General features: G+C 53.6%; 7 protein-coding genes across 7 annotated transcripts; 1 reads left to right on the plus strand and 6 right to left on the minus strand.

The window, feature by feature from the left end:
* Positions 1–648: 648 nt before the first annotated feature.
* On the minus strand, positions 649–3,074 carry J4E83_010466 (uncharacterized protein; the record flags this gene model as incomplete). The annotated part of the gene is made up of 8 exons (XM_049337347.1): positions 649–981; positions 1,049–1,766; positions 1,817–1,931; positions 1,984–2,280; positions 2,334–2,624; positions 2,674–2,810; positions 2,862–2,982; positions 3,038–3,074. 8 exons carry the CDS (start codon positions 3,072–3,074, stop codon positions 649–651), a joined length of 2,049 nt encoding a protein of 682 aa, XP_049183574.1.
* A 1,396-nt stretch (positions 3,075–4,470) lies between these two features.
* J4E83_010467 (uncharacterized protein) lies at positions 4,471–6,144 on the minus strand (the record flags this gene model as incomplete). The annotated part of the gene is made up of 1 exon (XM_049337348.1): positions 4,471–6,144. The coding sequence occupies one exon, from the start codon at positions 6,142–6,144 to the stop codon at positions 4,471–4,473; it is 1,674 nt and encodes a 557-aa protein (XP_049183575.1).
* A 920-nt stretch (positions 6,145–7,064) lies between these two features.
* Positions 7,065–9,264, minus strand: J4E83_010468 (uncharacterized protein; the record flags this gene model as incomplete). The annotated part of the gene is made up of 2 exons (XM_049337349.1): positions 7,065–9,103; positions 9,231–9,264. The coding sequence occupies 2 exons, from the start codon at positions 9,262–9,264 to the stop codon at positions 7,065–7,067; spliced, it is 2,073 nt and encodes a 690-aa protein (XP_049183576.1).
* A 212-nt stretch (positions 9,265–9,476) lies between these two features.
* Positions 9,477–10,733, plus strand: RRD1 (Serine/threonine-protein phosphatase 2A activator 1; the record flags this gene model as incomplete). Its single annotated transcript, XM_049337350.1, has 3 exons — positions 9,477–10,472; positions 10,522–10,654; positions 10,708–10,733. The coding sequence occupies 3 exons, from the start codon at positions 9,477–9,479 to the stop codon at positions 10,731–10,733; spliced, it is 1,155 nt and encodes a 384-aa protein (XP_049183577.1).
* A 2,799-nt stretch (positions 10,734–13,532) lies between these two features.
* Positions 13,533–16,939, minus strand: J4E83_010470 (uncharacterized protein; the record flags this gene model as incomplete). Its single annotated transcript, XM_049337351.1, has 5 exons — positions 13,533–13,582; positions 13,635–14,002; positions 14,564–15,944; positions 15,992–16,461; positions 16,515–16,939. 5 exons carry the CDS (start codon positions 16,937–16,939, stop codon positions 13,533–13,535), a joined length of 2,694 nt encoding a protein of 897 aa, XP_049183578.1.
* A 694-nt stretch (positions 16,940–17,633) lies between these two features.
* J4E83_010471 (uncharacterized protein) lies at positions 17,634–18,520 on the minus strand (the record flags this gene model as incomplete). The annotated part of the gene is made up of 2 exons (XM_049337352.1): positions 17,634–18,053; positions 18,104–18,520. 2 exons carry the CDS (start codon positions 18,518–18,520, stop codon positions 17,634–17,636), a joined length of 837 nt encoding a protein of 278 aa, XP_049183579.1.
* A 574-nt stretch (positions 18,521–19,094) lies between these two features.
* On the minus strand, positions 19,095–19,616 carry J4E83_010472 (uncharacterized protein; the record flags this gene model as incomplete). Its single annotated transcript, XM_049337353.1, has 1 exon — positions 19,095–19,616. The coding sequence occupies one exon, from the start codon at positions 19,614–19,616 to the stop codon at positions 19,095–19,097; it is 522 nt and encodes a 173-aa protein (XP_049183580.1).
* Between the last annotated feature and the right edge of the window lie 329 nt (positions 19,617–19,945).

Consider the following 19,945-nt stretch of genomic DNA (forward strand, 5'->3'; position numbering starts at 1 on the left):
GTCTCCTCTCTAGCATGGGTAGGCCCAGCACATCCTCTTCCTCCTCCCGCACATCCTCCTCCTACGCCACCCCCTCGTACGCCTCTAGCTTCCGCGAACCCCAACAGACTTCCTTTAGCATCGACCGCGGATACGAGCGTCCCTCGACGTCTGGCGGTTACGGTGGCGGCGGTTTGTATCGTAGTAGTGCGGTGCGTGGTAGCGAGGGCCGCGAGGCGCCACGTCGTATGGGTAGCGATGGTGAGTATGGAGCTCATCTAGGGACTCAGCGGAGGCCGCAGATGGGGAATAACTTCAGCAATGGCGGGTTTGGCTGGATGAACTGGTAGGGATGATGAGCGTGAAGGCTGTTGACGCGAAATCCTCGTAGGACCTGGTCCTTCTTTTTTCCTTAGTTTTCCATGTCTTGCGTAGAGGGTAGGTAAGTTGGGCTTGTATAAGCTGCTTCGTACTTTATCGTATCATTGCTTTGGAGTTCTGTGATCAGATAGTTAGCTATATACAGTCAAAGTATCGTTAGTTAAACGTAAACCTCACATTTTGTATCCGTGCGTATCTTGTGAACATGTCCGTCAAATGCATCGCGGTCTATTATAATGTATACAACAAGCCCTCTCAGTCCTCTCTACATAAAAATGTCTGTGAACGTTACTGCGTAAAACTCTTCATCATCTTCCTCCCTCTCCCCTCACTCTCACTCGCACTCCCACTAACACCTCCACCCGTCGTCGCATCTTCATCTCTATACTTGTCCTCCTGTCCATCCTCCGTAATGAGATCATGAGGCAAATTGATCGCCCGATCCAGCGCATAAGGCAGACCCCTGTGCCTACCACGCAGCATCATGAAGCAAATCACCACTTTACCAAATGTGTTGAAGTGGCCAGACAGCGACGTGAGATTCGACGGGTGACCGAGTGAAAGACCGACGTTGCCGTATGCAGATACGACTTCGAAGAAGATGGCGAAGACGTTGAAAGCCTGTTCATATCGTTAGCACACCGTTTCCCATCCAAGAAAACCCGCTTCGGGGATTTGATCAACTTACATAGTCCTCTTGACTCATAATCTTATCACTCTCCGCGATACAAATCATGAAAACCCCCAAGAAGATATACCACAAATCGAAACTGAGTTGGTTCCGCATGTGGCTGATAAGATACGTCTTGCCCCCCTTCTGCTCATCGAGATTCTCATCTCCGGCGTAGAGACCCACGGATTTCTCCTCGTAGCTCTCGCTCATGCGTATGCTGATGGCGATGGGGTAGATGGAGATGTACATCATGACCAGCAGACTGAACTGAACGGCTGGATTGACGGCCGCGAGGTTGAAAGTCGCGGTACCGGTGTGGCGCGAGGACGCGGATTGGAAGATAGCGGCTAGGATGCGGGGACCAACTGGTAAGCTGTTTACTTCGGGGTTATCGAGATCGAGGACGACGATGAGGAGCGTGTCGATGAAGTTGAGCGCGAAGAGGATGGAGGCGAGGATCCAGGTGGCGGTGCTGGGGAAGAGGAGGGTGTAGCATCGGCGCGGGTGGTCGAGGAGGAAGCGCAGGGATTCTTTGAGGGAAGAAGCGGCGGGTGCGATTTTGTAGATGGACCAGATGAGTAGGCGGAGGAAGACTGGGTAGAAGGTGTTGCCGGCGAAGGCGAGGAAGGACATTACTAGCATGGGCCAGGTGGCGTCGCGGAAGGTGACCATGCTGTCGGGTGTGAGGGTCAGGCCGAGGTTGTCGACCATGGTTTGGGCGGAGTAGAACGCCCTGGGAGATGTTAGAGATGGCGATGCGGTAGGGGAGGAGGTGAAGCATACCACCACGTCTTGTCTTGACCTTGGGAGGCGAGGTAGTCTTGATATTTGGCAGGTGCGGTATGAATCCATGGGAGGAGGCAAACGACTCCCAGGGTGTGTAGGCCAACAAAGTATCCTGGAATGATAGTCAGTATGAGCGCGCCAGATACATCACTCTTTCTACATACCAATGGTAACCTTAAGCAGGACCTGCAACGCGCGATACTCAACACCACCCAATTCTTCCCGGGTCATGGAGCTCAGGTCGATGGTGGGCGTCTTGCGTGCCGGCTTGTCTTCGCTACGACGGGCGCCGCTTGCGGTACTTCCAAGGACGAAGATAGATGATACAGCGCGATCTACGGAGGTAGCCTTGCTCATGGTACGCGTGTTCATACTTCTTGTCTCTGATCTTAGGCGACGTAGTGGGTTGCTTGACTCTGCGACAGGCTTGATCTGGTCTTCATCTTCGTCGTCGCTTTCTTCTGTAGCGGTAATGTTAGGCATGTTCTCATGGAGGTCCAATTGGCAAGCTTACCATCTGACATCGAAGTGATGCGTTCGCCATTATCGCGTTCCCGTGGACCAGGGACATACAAAGCTCCCTTTTCGTTGACATGAGGTCGAGGATCTGGGGCGAATGTGATGCGAGGGGCAGGAGCGGAAGGTTGATCGTTCGACTCGTCTGCAGTAGTGACAGGCTTCTTTTCCGAGACCGTGGTCTCGCCGGTGAGACCCTCCTCGATCTTTCGTGTGTCGGCGGTGTTGTCGATTGTTTGAGCCCGGCTCATAGACAGCTGCAAGCTCTTGGGTCTACTGTGTGCCGCCGCTATTGGGGGTTAGCTTCACCTGCAGGCTTGGAGCGACATCTAACATACCAATGCCCTTGAGCTTCTGCTTGAACCAGCGTAGTCGCACAACGACGACGAGAACGTTGATGAAACCCAGGTTCGTAACAATAGGCGTGATGTAAACAAAGATCTGCTGGTATGTCTTGAGAGCCTTGACATCAACACTAACGCACTGTCAGCACAGCATCCATCCCAGTACATCATTCCAAACATACGGGTTCAAGCCAGATTCAGTCGACGCGCTGACACCAAAGTAGTACGCATCAATAGCCGAGAGATTGCCATAGGGATAGATGATGATCAGGGCCAGAATGCCGAAACTGAGAATGTATGCATCTACACCCCATTAGCCATGCCGTTCCCGGATCAGACGGAACGGTCTGCAACTTACAATGCAACGTGATGAAGTTGATTGGCGGCTTCCACATATTGCCTTTGTCGCTATGCGCTCAGTCCGCAGTGACACACTGAGGGATTATCGCTACGTGCAGTAACGCAACGAAAGCGCAAGGGCGAGGTAAGCGAAGAGAAAAATAACTCTTTCGTGTTCAAAGTCCAGAGTACAGAAAGTTACCAGTGTATTGGGAATGGAATAAGAAGGAGAAGAAGAGAACTGCAGAATCATCCAGAAAACACGTGAACTACAGCGCAACACGGCCTGGGTACAAAGGCCCAGCAAATAATTGTATGAGGGATTTATCTCGCGATCAGCGGTGTTGCTCAGCCACTGCCATCGTGGGCCTGGTTTTGCCTATTGCGGCGACGAAACCGCACGTGAAAGTAGGATGGGCTACATTTTACTTGCTTCGCCGGCGTGCGCCAAGGGGGGGATAATTCGCGCATTGTGATGATGTCGTGGTTGTGGGAAGGCGGTGCTTTGCCTACAAGCTTCTGGCTGCGGACTAGCGCGGACCCCTCCCGCTGCGTGAAAGCTTGTTATTGGCTGGTTGATTTACGTGTATGCAGGTGCGCGATCGCTTGCACGGTGGGGGTGCTATTTCACATGGTATGCTCGTGGGCTCTGCTGGTTGTGATGCAGGCGTTGTCGCGCGTAGCTCGCGATGGCTTGCGGCACCTGTGGGATGACTGCCTTGGTGACGGCCTTGAGGGTGTCCACGGCAGTTCAAATGACCGCAAAAGGGCCACGACGTGCGGTGCTAGTGCATTCCATTCAGCCGTAGCCATGTCGTTCAGGGCGAGTCCAGGAACGGAGGACTTTACGTTTAGAATCCTCACCCTTTTCGAATTATTCGCGCAACACGAGACAGGACTTCCTGGCTACGCGCGCTTCAATAAGCTCACACCGCCCAGTTCATTATGATCGTGGAGTTCGATTCCATTATGCCGCGCTCGACGAACGCTTCCGTTCGCTTGCACATCCGTAGAACCCTCGAGACGCACTTCTAGTAACGCGGTATGCGGAGCAGTCGAAGGCGCACGAATTATCACGGGTTTGATGTGAAGCTAACGAAGTGGCATGAAGCTCATCACGGCAATAAAACACACACCACCTGGGCAGGCACATCAGCGAACAACATCAAGCTATCGCAGTCATGTTGTATACCAAAGTACGATGTCAATGGCGGATTTGAATCATACCTAGGTAACCAGGCCACAGTCTGATTCATCGGCGCACTGGAATCTTCGTTGCGCACACAAAGCGTTGCGAGAAGTGTCTAAAATTACTATACTAATGCAACCAGAACGCCGGAAGACCCCGTAAACAACCGTGTCTTTGTAGAACTCCAGGACTCCAGACAATGCCGCTAAATCCATGAAAACTCCATCCAAACGGTAAAAACGTTGAGCACGCGCGGTGCACCTCTAGCCTAGAACGCGAGCTCCCAAAAGCGCAACAAGAACCATGATAATCGCCGCGACACCCAGCGCCTGCGACCTCTCCATCTTCTTCTCCATCTTCACAGGCACCGCCACCGCCCGCTGGAGGACAGGCGCAACTACAACAGGAACCTCCACAGCCTGCTCCACCTTCTGCTTCATCGCCTGCACCTTCTTTCCACCTTTCTTTCCGCGCCTCCTGTTCTTCTTCTTTTGCGCCTGCCGAGCTTGTGGGGCCTCGTCCTCACTATCAACCTCGTTATTGTCATCAGTGTCAACAGCAACAGGGGCAGAAGCGGTGTCATCGCCATCACCGGTATCCTCAGCGGCCAGCACGTCCCACATATTCGACGACACAACAGCCTGGTCTTGTTTGCGCTTCTCGTTACGCGGGTGGTGAGTCTTTTTGGTGGGCACGGGAGGCGGCGGCGGCGGGACGGTGTGGGTAGGCTGTGGCGGCGATGACGGTGGTGGTGGGGGAGCGCTTACGAAGATCTTGACGGGCGTGGTCTTCGTTGATGTCGCTGGCTGAACGGGAGAGGGGGAAGGCATGTTGTAGAATGCGGCTACGTCGGACTTGTGGGCTGCCTCTTCGGGTGAAGATGACCGCAAGGACGAGGGCGAAACCATAGCACCAAAGTCCCTCACAACAACAGGAGCCTCAGGAAGCACACCGACCCCAGACACCGACATAACCTCAGCAGATGGCTCAAAACTGGCCAACGAATCGGGAGCCGGGAGGTTCTCAACCTGTTCCGCAGGAGCAGCGACAGTATCCTTACTGAACGTCGCCGCATACGTGACCTCAGCCCTTGTAGACTCGGCGGCAGCCCTGGCCTTCTCCGTGTACATCTTCAGGGGGATGATGAGCCCCTCGTTCTCGCTCTCCTCTTCTTCCTCTTCTTCTTCGTCGTCCTCTTTTTCTTCATCGTCCTGCTCATCGCTCATGAGAAGGTTATACGGATTCGACTTCAACGAAGCCGGAATGGGCGGAGGGGACGAGGCAGGAGTTGCCAGAGATGCGCGAGAGGCTTGCGAGCGGGGAGATGCGGGTGTGGCGGGTGACTTCGAGCCACTAGAGACAGACTCAGTGGGAGTCACGGGTTTGGCTTTGGCTTGGGGTTTCGAGCCGGTGGGAGCGGTGGGAGCGGCAAGAGGGAAAGCGAAAGGGGCGCCCCAATCCTGATCCCATTCTTTTGCCAATTGTGACAGGGGGATTATCGGGCTTCTGCTCCTCGTGCTAGTCGCAGTGGTGCCCGCAGTCGCAGTCCTCGCGCGTCTGTCTCCGGGGACAATCGCAACAGGCACTTGATCCGCCCTTCCCGCACCCCCAACTCCAGTCTCAGGCGTCATCTCTTCTTTCACCAAGACCCGCCCGACCGGCGCCACAACCACCTCTTCCCCATTCATCTCCTCAGCTTCGCCATCGGTCTTCGTCGCATCAGCCGCCCCAGGCCCCTCGTACTTCCCAGGCCAAGTCCCGTTCTCCCTATCCTGCGCCATCAGCCGCGCGATAATCTCCTGATTCTCACCCGCGTCAGAAACGCAACGCAGTTTCGCCATGACCATGAGCTCGAATGAGTTCTTGGTCTCGTAGTGGGCGAGGCTGGCTGCGTGGGAGAAGGGCGGAGAAGCAGCAGCAGCAGCGGGAGGAGACATTGTGGGTGGTGATGTTGTGGTAAGTGTTGCGTGTGTGCGTCAGGGTTATTGACTTGTTGACTTGAAAATGGAGAATATTCAAGTTCGGGTGTTGATGGCGGTTGAAAGTAAGAAGCGGGTTGGAGTAGTCAGGAGGGAGAAAGGGTGTGCAAGGAATTTCAAGTGAGAGAGTGACTTGCGATCGTGGGCGATGGAGGGGCGCGTGCGCTGAACCCCAAGGTGAAAATTGATTCAGGTTGAATATTGCGCTTTGTGTATAGGTGCGATAGCGAGTGGAGAAGTGGAGGCAGATTACCGGTACCAAAGTCTATGTCTACCAGTGGGCGGTTGAGCATTCGCGTAATTGTCATTCACGGCCAGTGATCTGGCCACGTACCCCACGAGCGTAAGGGTAGACCCGTGCTTTCACTAGATATGCAGTGGCAGCAGTGCTTATCGCATACTGTTGGGTGCGATGTTGTGTGGTAATGTTAAATATAGAGCACAGGGGGATGTGGTAGATGGACGGCCGCTATGAGGGCTGGAGGAGACATATGCGCCACTGATGTTGTTTGCATTGGTGTCAAAGAAATGTAGCACGCGAGGGGTATCATAAAGAGACAAACGGCGATAAGAGTGACGTTGGTACAACACCCACTTTCGCTTCCCGGGAAGAGACACAGTGGCGTATGGAGCAAGATCGGACGAACTGATCGAGGAATGCCACACTTACGGCAACACTGGTATCTTCGTAATCCATTCCTCGATCTCCCAGCCATTATCTTGATATAATTTCTGGAAGTCTGATCGAAACTGTGCTGCTTTTGTGACGATCTCCGCGACGCTGCGATCGCGCAAATGTCCGCTAAGTGAATGAGATGAGTCGGGCCGGCAATACGTTGTGAATATCTTCTCGAAGACTTGAGGACCTAGAGTACATGTCAGTGCGATGATGATAAGCTGTGAACAATGACTTCCAACGTACCAGCAAGATGTCTCAAACCTTCGAGCAGAGCAGTCTCTTCCTGTTCGGTCCACTCCGGCTTGTTGCTCAACGCCGATGCTTGACGATGCGGTGGAGCTGAGCGAGGTGTGAATACTGGCAATCGCTCGAAGATGACGCCGTTGGCGTCTCTCTCCTCCAGGTCTTCGAGTCTTGTGATTGCCAGCTTGCTCCTTCTGCGCGCATCGGGCTCGCACGTCAGGCGCACGATGTGCAGAGCTTGCCAACGTTTCCACCGTTGCTTTCGCGCTTCCTCAAGTTCGGCTTTGCGGTTCTCCTCCTCCTCTCTTTCTTGCATCCTGCGCTCGAAGTCTTCTTGTATCTTGCGGTGCTCCTCCCTGGCTTTGAGTCTACTAAGATGTCCGCGATACGTTTTGCTCACTTGTCGAAGATGGGCAATGAGACCGATATCAACATCCTTGATGATTCGGTCCCCCTTGGAGCGTTGAGGCACGGAAACGTTCCACTCAGCGATCTTGTCTTTGAAAGCCAATATCTGGTTCATGAGGGATGATATGATCCTCATAGCCTCCAGAGACTCGGTCACTTCGCCGCCATTGTCCTGTAGCCATGTGTACAATGCTTCGAGATACAGTGTAAGAGCCCGGAAAACATGACGATAAGCATCTCTTTTGAAGGCGCGCTGGTCCTTCTTTTCGACATCGATACTGATCTGTCCGAGCGCTCCTCGTAAATCGTCGGCTTCATCGACGACAGTGTCCATGGAAAGGTCACCTTCCTGAAGGTGGGCTCTGTATGTCTTGCATGCGCGTCTGATGGTGGCAGCCAGCTTGGTTCGGCACTTTCCTGGCCGTGCCTCTAGGTTGAGGAACTCAAAGACGGTTTCGATGCTCCCAGGCCTTCCTGCAGGGCGCGTTGTATTATCAGCTTGCTCAGCGACGCTACTAGCGTCGTCTTCGTCTGAATCGTCCCCAAACACGTCAATAACAGGCGCGTGCTCAGTCTCTGGAGCATCAGCAACTTCCGCAGCTTGCTTGGGCGGCTCTGCGTGCTTTTGCAATCCTCTCACGTTAGCCGGTAACTGCTGGCTTGATTCAGTGGTATCGTTGGTGCGTTTTTTCCGAGGTTTCAATTTCCGTGCAGGACCATTTATAAGGTTTAGGAGTTCCTTCTCTCTCTGCACCCAAGTCGGTTCGGCGCCTTCTTGCGTGTCTTCAACATTGTTGTGTCCGGTCGCAGTCGCCACATCCTGCTGTTGCGAGCTTCGCCGGACCGGTATCCGTACCTGCGGGTGACTCTTCCTCGATGCGCTCGATTCGCCAGTCGTCCGCCTTTGTTTCCTCGGAATCTTGGAGGGCTGTTCTTCGCTGTGATCCGACTCCGACTTCCGTTTCGACGTTCGTCGTGTACTACTATTGTCCTCCTGCTCACCAGCTGGTTCTCCATCTAGGCTTGTCGCACCAGTGGGATCGACCACACCGTCATCGCGTATATCCGGGGCGACTTTAGATGGGGTGCGTTGAGGCGATGCGAGCTCTGGCGGCGAGGAACGTATTTCGGGTTCTGCTACTGCCAGATCCTCCACTCGTTCTTCTTCATCCACTTGCGGCCCAGCGTCATGGTGCACCGGGAGCTCTGACGAAGGCGCGGGGACGTCACTCCGCTCCTCGACTGCCTGCACAGTGGCCTGCACCTTCTTCTTGACTGCCTTCTTTTTCTCCTTCTTCTTCCTATTGATCTTCAACGGTTTGTGATTGACTTTCTCTGGCAACGCGTATCGACCCTTCTCGGGGCTCAGCTCAATCTCGTATGGGTCACCTCGTATCGCGAGGTTCTGTCTGGCTCCCTCAGGCAGTATGCTGACTCGTTTGAGCTTTCCAGGACGCGCTGCATTGAGGAGGTTGGCGCCGAGGACTGCGGACGATGAGGGTGGGTTTGCGCTTGGAGAGTTGGACTCGGCGAGGAGCTGCTGGGTTGCAGCATTGTCGTCTGAGGAGGGCGAGGAAGGCTTGTGAGCTGTAGTATGAGCGTCAGCTTATATAAGCTTGGATGGAAGCTGATATGGGATCGTGTAGCTGGTGGGCATGTTGGAGAGCTTCGCGCGTCTACCCGCCAGCTCGACGGCAGCTGCGACACGACGTACCTGCCTGCTTGGGCGCATCCTTAAGCCGCGCCATAAAGTGAGCGTCAATAATACTAGCGCATCTGTGCTAATGAAGGTATTCGAGCGATGACGGCGATGTGGGGGGAGAGTGAAGTCATCCCCGCGGCCAAAAGCATCGAACGCTGTCAAGGCGCGAAAGAGTGGGCCCATCCCCGAAACACGCTATCACATGAGATCGTCCCTGCCCACTAACCCCCAAACAACCACCACATCACATACCCCGCCATGTCCTCAAATCCATCCAAAGCACCTGTACTGGAAGTACTGAGCAGAGATGCATCGCACAGTTTCCAAGTCCCCGCGAAGCGCATCCACGATGGCGACGACGTCACTTTCTTCTTGGCAAGCAGAGCCTATGCCGATATCATGACTTTCATCTTCCAGCTTAACACGGCCATGATACCACGGAGGATCAAGAGCGAAGACAATAACAGCACAGAAACCGCGAAAGAGTGGAAGTTGCATGACCCGGATGTGCCCCATCCACCCGTTGTGCAAAGCCTCGCCAAGCTTATCTCCAGCCTGACCTCCATCATCGATGAAGCGCCACCAGATCCCGGACCGCGTCGTTTCGGAAATGTAAGCTTCAGGACGTGGTACGATATCGTTAGAGAACGAGTCCCTGGACTGATGGATCAGTATCTTCCGGAAGAAGTACTGTCCTTCAAATCCTCATCCGACGTCTCTGCCAAAACCGAGTTGGAAGCGTATCTTATCGGCAGTTTTGGAAGCTCTCAGCGCCTAGACTACGGTTCAGGTCATGAACTGAGCTTCCTCGCTTTTCTCGGCTGTCTTTGGAAACTCGGGGCTTTTCCCGCGTCGCAGGATGGCGAGCAAGAACGCGGCATTGTACTTGGGGTCATCGAACCGTACCTCGAATTGATTCGCCGACTCATCTTGACATACACCCTTGAACCTGCCGGGTCGCATGGCGTATGGGGACTGGACGATCATTCTTTCGTACCTTACATATTTGGTAGCGCACAACTCTCACCAGCCATCAACACACCAGCAGACGTGGCAGCAGAAGGCTCATTGCCATCCGCTCCCCACCCAGGCGATGTAGCAAAAGCACCCGCAGTAGCCCGAGAGCGAACACGGAATATGTACTTCAGTGCCATTGGGTTCATATACGACGTCAAGAAGGGTCCATTCTGGGAACACAGCAACATCCTGTACGACGTATCTGGCGTGAAAGCGGGATGGGCCAAGATCAACAAAGTGAGTATTAAGACATCCCAACCACGTGCATCGACTAATCCCGACCTAGGGAATGATCAAGATGTACAACGCAGAAGTTCTCTCCAAATTTCCCGTTGTCCAGCACTTCCCCTTCGGCTCGCTGTTCTCCTTCTCTGCCGATCCGAACGCCAAGGCCATCCAAGCAAGTGTCCACACAGCCAGTCAGCCAAAATCAAGTACCCCATCTAACACGGCACCAACTGCAAGACCGCAGCCTGCGTTGAGAGATCCGATGGCTGAATCCTCTACTGGCATGCCAATCAGAGGTGTGCCTGGCGGTATGGTGGGGACCGCGGCGCCCTGGGCTACTGCAGGGGCTGGTGCCGGTACCAGAGCGCCAGGTAGTGGTATGCCGGCTGTAACTGCTGCACCTTGGGCTACTGCTAGGGGTGCAGATGCGGGCGTACCCAGTGGCCCGAATCAACCTACGAAAGCACCATGGGCGACTCGAACGCCTGCCCCACCGCCACCGGGGGTCGGTACTGCAGCACCATGGGCAAAGGGAAATTCCGCGGATACGGGAGATGTAAAAGAAGGTACGAAGGCACCTTGGGCGAATAAGAGATGAGACAACGTGGGCAAAGAATGTATGTGTAGGGATGATACATGACTCATGAACAATTATACCCAATCAAGGCTTGAATACATAACGTCTAGCAGTATAAAGGTATCAATGTACATCTATCTAGCCACTACCGTAAGCGAAATATGATGCACACTACGAACGTTCCTTGCTCCCTCCACCATCCTTCTCCTTACTACCCCTCTCTCTACTACTCCTCTCCTTACTACCCTTCTCAGCTCCATCCCCTCCACGCTTCTCCCTTTCCTCGTCCCCGCCACCATTCCCATCCCTATCCCCGTCCTTCCCTCCTTCACCCTCACCCCCATCCCCATCACCACCTCCATCCCCACCCTTCTCCCCCTCCTCTCTCTTCTTCCTATTATCCAAATCAAACTGCAGCCTCGTCCGATTCAACATGAGCTCCGCCACCCTCTCTCTCTGCACATACACAGTAACCGCAAGATCAAACAACGCCATTTCCTGCTCTTGTGTGTATTCGCCTTCGCCCACACCGAGACTCTCATGCGGTTCGGGGATTTCATCCGCGCCGAAGAAGGAGTCGGAGGGGGAGGGAGGGGAAGGTGGTGGGTGTGGGGGATCTGAACGGGGTTGTTTGGATGGTTTGGAGGGTTTGGGACTGCGACTGCGACTGCGGCGTTTTTTGTGGTGATGGTGTGGACTGGGGCGACGGTCTCGACGATCTCGACTACGCCGGCGATCTTTACCACGGCCATGTGAAGAGCCGCGACTCCGCTGTCTACTTAGCTTTCGCTCTGGACTTCTTTCCCGCCCTCGACTACGCTGCCGGTCTGCGCCACGGCTCCGCTCTCGACTCTTTCTCACCCCTCTACTCTTCACCCCCTCCTCCCTCCTAACCTGCCCAGAAGGTGGTGGACTTTGCTCACGCGGCCGTTGCGATACCGGTGGGGGCCGTCGCGATGAAGCGCGATCGAGCCTTGCAGAGCGTCCCCGTGGCTTTTCTACACGATGTCCTTCTCCTCTGTACCTATCGTCCCTCTTCACCAACGACCTCGATCGACTGCGACTGCGACTACGACTCCCATCTCCCGATCGAGGAGAAACATCACAACTCCCCCCCATCCCCATCGTCCGGTGTCTCCTCGCCATCCTCTCCAATTCCCCACTATCCAACGCCCCCCGCCTCCTCCTCTCTTCAGACCGCGTGGTACGGCGGGCCGGCTGGTAATGGTCACAGTCTTTCCCATAGCGGTCATAGCCTTTCCCAGTGCCATCCCGTCTGAGCCCCCGACGTGCACCAGGACCCCTTGGCCCTTCACTCAAGGAAATGGATGAGAGAAGCGATAGTGCATCGTCGTCTTGCTGCGAAGGGTAATATCCTGATCCAGAGCGGAACTCGCGGTCTAGTGCGTGCAGGCCTGAACTGAAGGATATGGGATTGGCTTTTGTACCTGGTGTTGGTGTTGGTGTATCTCTCTGCACGCCAGCCATTCTTTTTTGGTGGTAAGCGGAAGGTTCTTGACGGGGCTTCGAGGTGTTTTCTCTGGGTGGTGCCATGGCATCTCGCCGCTCTTTGGACGGCGTGTCTCTGGGAAGTGGAGGTGCGTCGCGCAAAGACTTCGATACTATCGGTTTCCCGGTTGTCATTGATAGTGGCACGGGCTCTGCATTGCGGGTCGAGCGAGGCGGGATGCCGGTTGGATTCGATGGCGTTGCAGTTGCGATACGCGCTTTTACTTCTTCGATCTCTTTCTTGTTGGCCATGGTGAAGTGCTTGGTTAGCATCGCTGGGTCTAGTTCCCTTGGTCTGCGTTCTTTGGAACGCCTTGATTCATTGTTTCCATCCACCCGGGATCGTTTTATGAGAGGCTCTCCGAGTATTTCACCGCCCCCGAAAGGCCTTTTGCCAGTCTTGAGTGGGGGTTGTGCACTGGTTGGCTGTGCTTGATCCGTTGGTTTGTCTGACGAGGGAGTAACACGGAGGAAACCGCTCTTCTCCTGGTGCGAGAATCCTGCACTGGGGGATTGTTCGTCTGCCATGATAAGTATAAGATTGGGTGATGATACTTGCTGTACGGAAAGATGTAGATGCGCTATACGAGAAGCCTGCTCTCGCGATGAACAAGATGCTCGCTCACTTTGCTATGTATGTTGAAGTCTTTGTTTACCATGCACCTTCAGCAGACAATCGCCCACCTCCTTTGCGCCTTTCACTCATCGACTATCATGCTGGGGACAACAAAGACTCGATCAGAGTCAAAGCGCCCGGACAATCAGCGCTTTAGCACAAAGCCGTTCACCAGTGCTACCCCGAATGCATGGCACCTGAAACAAGGGGAAAACTGAAGAAGTCTGCGGACTACATTGAGATAAAAACAACCGAACTGAGTGACCCAACGTCGATGTAAGCCCTGCGGTATTCAGTCTTTTCCTAGGTCGACGTGATGGTACGCTTCTGCGACGATGCGGACGGGCTTATAGACCATGATAGAAGACTATCGAACCCAATAGTCTTGGTGGGCGATGAGGAAAGCTAACAGCAACACTAGAGTTCATGTCAGCAAAAGCCCATCGACTTCTCACTAGAATCGTCTCACCTAGAAGAGTGATGATTGTCGCGATACCCAATGCATGAATAGAGCGGGTTTTGGCGGCCTTGGGTTGGGGTGGATCGACGTCTGCTTTGGTTTCGACGGGCAGACAAGACGCTGTTACGCCGCTTTCGCTTCGAATCTCGGCTACACTGTCGACCCTCTCAAGCGACCTAGACGCTGTGTCGAAAGCTGGAGTGCTATCGGACGAGCTTTTCTCGGAGGTTTCCTTGGCCGTGACGACCAGGTCCGCGGCTTGTTCTTTGCTGTCCATTGCCCTACGCTCCTGTTCTAGCAATTCGAGAATTTCTCGCTCGTTCTCGAGATGCCACAACTTCACCAGCTGCTCCATTGAGGCGTTGTGGCCGAGTTCCCTGCTAATAGTATAGCAAGTAGTTCCAGGGCTAAAACCCCTGAAAATCATATCCGCTGACACCTTGCCTGGTACTTTTACCTTCATAACTGTACATTCCCATCCTCCGAATTCCCCCTGTCCACCATATTCAATTTTCGTTCTGTGGACAACGTTCCTCTCGTACTTCTGCAAGAACAGGACGATAAGTTGACCTATAGTACGAGACCAAATGGGATCATTGTGGCGTAGGGATATAGAACAAAGTTTGACAAAATTGACCCACAAGAAGCGTGTAACAGGAGATGGGCGTTCATCCAAGAGTTTTCCAAAGCAGGCCACGATTCTCTCAAGCTCTTCAGCTTTCTCGGTCGTGGCCAACCAACTCATCAAACAGTGGAGGACGATGCCACGAGTCTGATCAGATAGCGGTGGTTCGTCAAGTCTTGAAACCCGCCAAAGAATATATGAAGTATTACCTAGCCAGGCCAAGATAGAAGCCGGAGCTTTAAGTCGGAATTTACGTGTACGTCTATCCCACGTGTTTTTACTGTCTGTTCCTTTAATACTCAAAGCACAAAACTCGTCTGCAGCATCGTCGACGCATTCCTCGGAGGGAGGTAGCTCTTTCTCCAGCCAATCCGGGAATTTTCGTGAGATCAAATGCTCCAGCTGCACAAGGAAGTCGCCCTGCGACCTATCTTTTCCAGAGTGAAACCGTAGCTCGATGATTCTACCGTATAGGTATGTCCAGTACAGCGGGTTGATAAGAGAAGAAGGTATGCGTTGGAATTCTGCCAAATGCGACTGTGAGATTGCTTCAATCGCATCGAACTCGCCCAATCCATGCTTCAGGATTGATGATTCTTCAAGAAATTCGATAACAGTGCGATGTACGAACAGAATGCATCTCGATCCAGCGGGTTTAGAAGGGTCGGGTTCAGGTCTGGGGTCCTCGGACCCCCCTTCTTGCTTGCAGACTTCAGGGTGGTCTCGATCCTCGACCAGTCCCCTACAATACCCATGTAGTTGTCTCCGAGCTTTTTTTTCATGCTCTTCGTACCATTTTTGTGGGTCTTGTCCGTCTTGGTAGTCCATGACAGGCAATATAGAAGGCTCCTCCACCGATGACAGTGCGTTCATTTCATTTGCATCAAGGTGTAGACAAGACAGTAGCGATAGTTTGATCGGCAAAGTCTCGTGTTTTAGCACCATAGCAAAGATTTGATGCGCTCTTTCCCTACAGATTTGGGAGATAGAGTCGAGAAGATGATTGAACAGCTCCTTCAACTCAGTAGGCAGTTTGGCCAACTCCCTTTCAAAAAAAGAGGCATCATGACCGTCCTCCAACGCTTGGCGGAGCTGTTTGACGACGAGTACAACCCAGAAGAAGATGCCATCTGACTTCTTGACAATCTCACTTGTAAGACGTTCTTGGGTGTTGTAGTCTTGCACAGATTCGAGCCTAGAACGTACGAAACACTCCATATCGTGCCTGGTGAGATCCTGTAATCGTATCCTTGGATCTCCAGCAAAAGCGTTCTCAAACACATTCTCTTCCCGGCTGGATACACATAGCTTGATGGAGCTTGGAGAGATCTGTGTCCATTTGCGAAGTGTGTCGACCATGTATTTCTGATCGTATTGGGGTATGTCCTCGTACTCATCCAAAGCGTCGATGAAGAAACAGAATCGATATGATTGCTGAACGGTTTCATCCCGTAGGAGGGCCATGAAGCCATCGCGAATTTCATCCGGGGAGAGGCTATGTGGTAGCTCCATCCGACCGTCTTTGATGCTCATCCGATGTTCCCAAATCTCTGGGAATGCCTTCTTCGTCAACTCCTGGTGGGATAACAACAGTTGATAAAGTGACGATCTCTCCAATCCGTTGAGTGACTTTTGTAATCGCAGTTTCGCGGGTTTCCAGAAGAAGTGGCTTGCCATCACAAGCGTTTTATTATCTGTGGTTGTCAATGGACACGTTAGACGTCAGGGAAGAACAAAGTACCTGCCCACGCCAACAGCTGTTTACGTGTTTCCGGATGCTTGTACAGGAATTTCATGAGTGTGGATTTGCCCGACCCCAGCTTTCCCGCGATATGGAAGATTCCACAAGCATGATGTAGCCATGAAAGGTATTTTTCGCGAGCGTTAGTCTGCAATGTGACATCGTCGACGTCTGCATCTTGCTCCACGATCCATCGAAAGGTCTCGCTGTGCTCTTTCGCAATGACATCAACTCTGGCCTCCATTCCTTCAAACGCAAGGTCATTGAGGAAACTCCGAGCTACGACCGATTCTTGAGCTACTTCCGTCAATCCAAGTAGGTCTTTCAACTGATCTAGGGCTTCAACACCCAAGGAAGCAACACATGTGCCTCGGCGAATACGCTCGATCTGTTGCGGTAACGTTTGCAAGATTGCTTGGTTTGATTGCGCATGATTTCCAAGGGCCTGGAGCTGCGCATGTACTTTCGAACTATTCCTGTATCAGAGAAAGGGCCCAAGAGCGACATCGTGACATTGACTAACCTTGTGAACTTGTCGAATTGCAGATGCAGCCGGTTACGGCAGTCTGCTAGCTTCTCTCCGAGTTCTTTCTTCTCTTTTCTGTACTGATGATTCTTTATCAATGAGCCTGCGATTTGACGCTTCGAGCCTGGCCTAGTTGGAGCAATCTTCTTCAGAAGGCGGAGGATCTGGTCTGACAGCTCACGGCACTCCTGAGCTAATTGACGAAGGACTCGTTCATCGTAGCTTTCCGCGTCCGTGGTGGGAGGGTCCAGGCTCGAACTTAGATCGCGCATCTGAATGGTAACTTCCTCCAGACTCTTGTTCTCCAACGTCATGCCGCTGGCAGAGTCGCGCATTTCCCTCGCAGAGCCGACCAGCTTTGCGCCGAGATCGACAAACTGAATGATATTGGCGATCAAGCCAATCGCTGTTAGGGCTTCCATGGTGGGCGATGCGCGAGATCAAGAATTCCATGTATCAGGGCAAAATGCGAGCTAGAACGCCATATCAGGGAACAAACCAGTGTCCAATTTCGGAACAAAAGGCTACAGCTCTCGTGAGCTGAAGATACACAGCGGGTGTGAAAATTGAGATGGGAGACGGAAGGCGCGCAAGACAACCCCTCATTGCACTACCCATGGCGAAGCTGTGCCGCAACCATGCAGACGTCCAATGTGAGCGCGTCGATCAGCGCTGCCGTCCAATCTATGCACGGTAATAGAGGCTGTGTACAAGAAACCTGTACGGTGACGCATACGAAAAGTGAGTGGACTGGACAGGGTGGAAAGTGAGTGGACAGTGAGTGCAGGCTGCACATGGAACGGGAAGGTACCACCCACTACCCTGCACCTTCGTCGAAGGAAACAACCAGACACCCAATACAGCCCTGGGAAGGGTGATAAACGTAAGTACCTTCCTTCCTGTGGGCAATGTAGACTGCAGCGCACCTGTTTAGTCCCTTCCCTGCGTAAGTGCTCGCGTGGGGTCGCAACATCACTGTGCTGTTGTGGGTGAAGAACATGGGGCAAAACCCCTCTGGTTCGTTACGGCCGTTCCTTTGCGCATGTACATGATCTACACGATCTACACGTGTCCGCATTCCTCACATTCGCACCTATTATATCCTCCTGAGCACGATCAGGTAGCCGGCGGCGTAACCAGCCCATCGCACTCCTTCGCTTCCACCTGGGTATCATCCTCCTTCTCTATCCGTCTCGACTTCGCACCGATCGCACCGCCAGGGTGATTCGTTCTAAACACAGCCTTTGTCTCATCTTGATGTAACGCCTCTGCGACGGTCAACGCCAACATGTCGCCCACCGCAATGGTGACAGTTGTGCTGGTAGTCGGCGCGCAGACGCCAAATGAGACCTCCTCCAACTCATGTATGGGCGCAGGCAGCAGTATGGAGTTGGGCCGGTCGTCAAGGATCGGGCAGTCTGAGGGTTTCGTATGCGATGTGATGGCGAGGATGGGTGTGTGCGTGGGTATGTGCTCGAGGAGGGCCATGAGCTCTGCTGTCTTGCCAGAGTAGGAAATGAACATGATTGCGTCGTTCTACTTATATCAGTACAGCCCTTAACATCTAGGGTTTGGATATAACTCACCTTCCTGATGTCACCGAGATCCCCGTGCAGTGCCTCAGCAGCATGCATGAAGGAGCTCGCTATGCCCAGACTCTTCATCGTCGCGACCATCTTGCGCCCCACCAAGCCGCTTTTGCCCACTCCGCATATTATGAGTTTACCGCCAGTCTGGCTGGTCTTCGTAATGACTTCGACAGCCTGGAGGAGACCATCGCGCGCCACATGGTCGGACTCATATAGAAAAGTGACCTGCGAGAGCGCGGTGGCAGCAGTCGAAAGAACGTGGACGGCGCGCGAGAGCAGACGCGATCCTTCAGAGTCGCTTGCGGCTAACGGCGGGGTAAGAGGTTGGGTATCAGAACCCGCTCGTTTTCTCTTCAATGTTGCTGGCGGGGACGATGTGCGTGATAGTGGAGAGGACTCAAATGTCGCGGTCATGTTGGTGTGAAATGTGGAAGATCGGCGGACGTGACGTGAACGCAGGGTCAACTGCTGCTGTATATCAACAAGGCCCTGGCGATCTATGCGACAGGTCTACACATGCGCGATCTAGATTAGTCTTCCTCGGGCAGCATCGGAGGCGGATCCCAGTTTAGTAGGCGTAATACACTTATCGATGTAGCAGCGCGACGCGACACAACCACCAGACGGAGTTGCAACAAGCCCTGGCGGGCCTGACAGCCCCTCCATGATGACAATTCGTCGCATGCCGGCTCGAAACAGGCTTCAGGCCTCGTCCGCTTACTCGGAAGATACCAGAAGGCCGAGGGCGCGAGCCAGACCAGTAGTCTATGGTGATAAAGAAAAATGGATGGCGATATCTACGCTAGAGATGACATGCATGCAGCATGGGCCCGCGACTAGTCCGGAAGCAAAGATAGCCGTTGTCATCAGTCGAGACCAACCATCAAACCACGTTTCTGTCACTGTAGCGTCTGATCGCGAGGAATAGTCGTCCATGTTTAAGGTAGGGAACTGCATACGTGCGTAGACGGCAAACCGCTAGGTCCCGCTATGCTGAGGGCGGAGCGCCCGCTGCTTCGGTGAGTTTTGCCCGCCGAGCCCCCATACAAACCAGCCCCTCCTCCACCCCGTCAAGCTTTGTCATGCCCAATTCCTTCCTGTAGAGCGCTTGCGCTTGCTCGCCGCCGGTCAAGAGGACCATCCACCGGAGGTTTTCCATTCCGGCGCAGATCTCGCGACAGCATGCGATGAGCCATTTGCCGAGTCCTTGGCCCTGGTGTTCGGGGATGAGGTAGACGTCTGTGAGGTAGGCGAGCGTCGTGTAGTCGGTAATGAAGCGCGCCATCCCAATAGGCTTCTTGACGCCGTCCGAGACAGAGTATACACCTAGAGTGAGACTGTTGTCAAGCATGGTCGACAGGTCCGTGAACGAGAGCGGTTTCGCCCAAAACATTGCGTCCGTCGCGTAGGCTTCCTGGACGAAGGTGAACGGAAGGAGCGACCGGTCGGAGGATATGAGGTAGGTGCCCGAAGCGACAGTGCGCTCCCATTGGAAGATTTTTGAGTCCATCTTGTGCTTGGATTGATGATTTAGAGTGTGTGGTTGCAGATGTTGGCGAGCAGCTTCCCAATATACCTTTTGAGTCAACAGGTCCTGTGTTCGGGGATATTCGCGACCCCTCGCGCCCTAGACGCCGACACCACCACCATCCAACCACCGTGCGACAACGCGACGACTTCAACTCCACCTTCAGCGCTGGACCTGGAACAGATGGCATGCGCAGATGGATGCCGCGATGCAAGAGCGAGGAGGTAGTCATCGCGACTGCCTTTTTCAAATGGCGGCACTTAGGTGAGGAAGGTGCATACATACGGGTAAATCGTCAAGATTATGAGAAC

Source organism: Alternaria metachromatica (assembly GCF_023757995.1).
Source record: "Alternaria metachromatica strain BMP 0045 chromosome Unknown scaffold_45, whole genome shotgun sequence".
In the NCBI taxonomy this organism is placed as follows: domain Eukaryota; kingdom Fungi; phylum Ascomycota; class Dothideomycetes; order Pleosporales; family Pleosporaceae; genus Alternaria; species Alternaria metachromatica.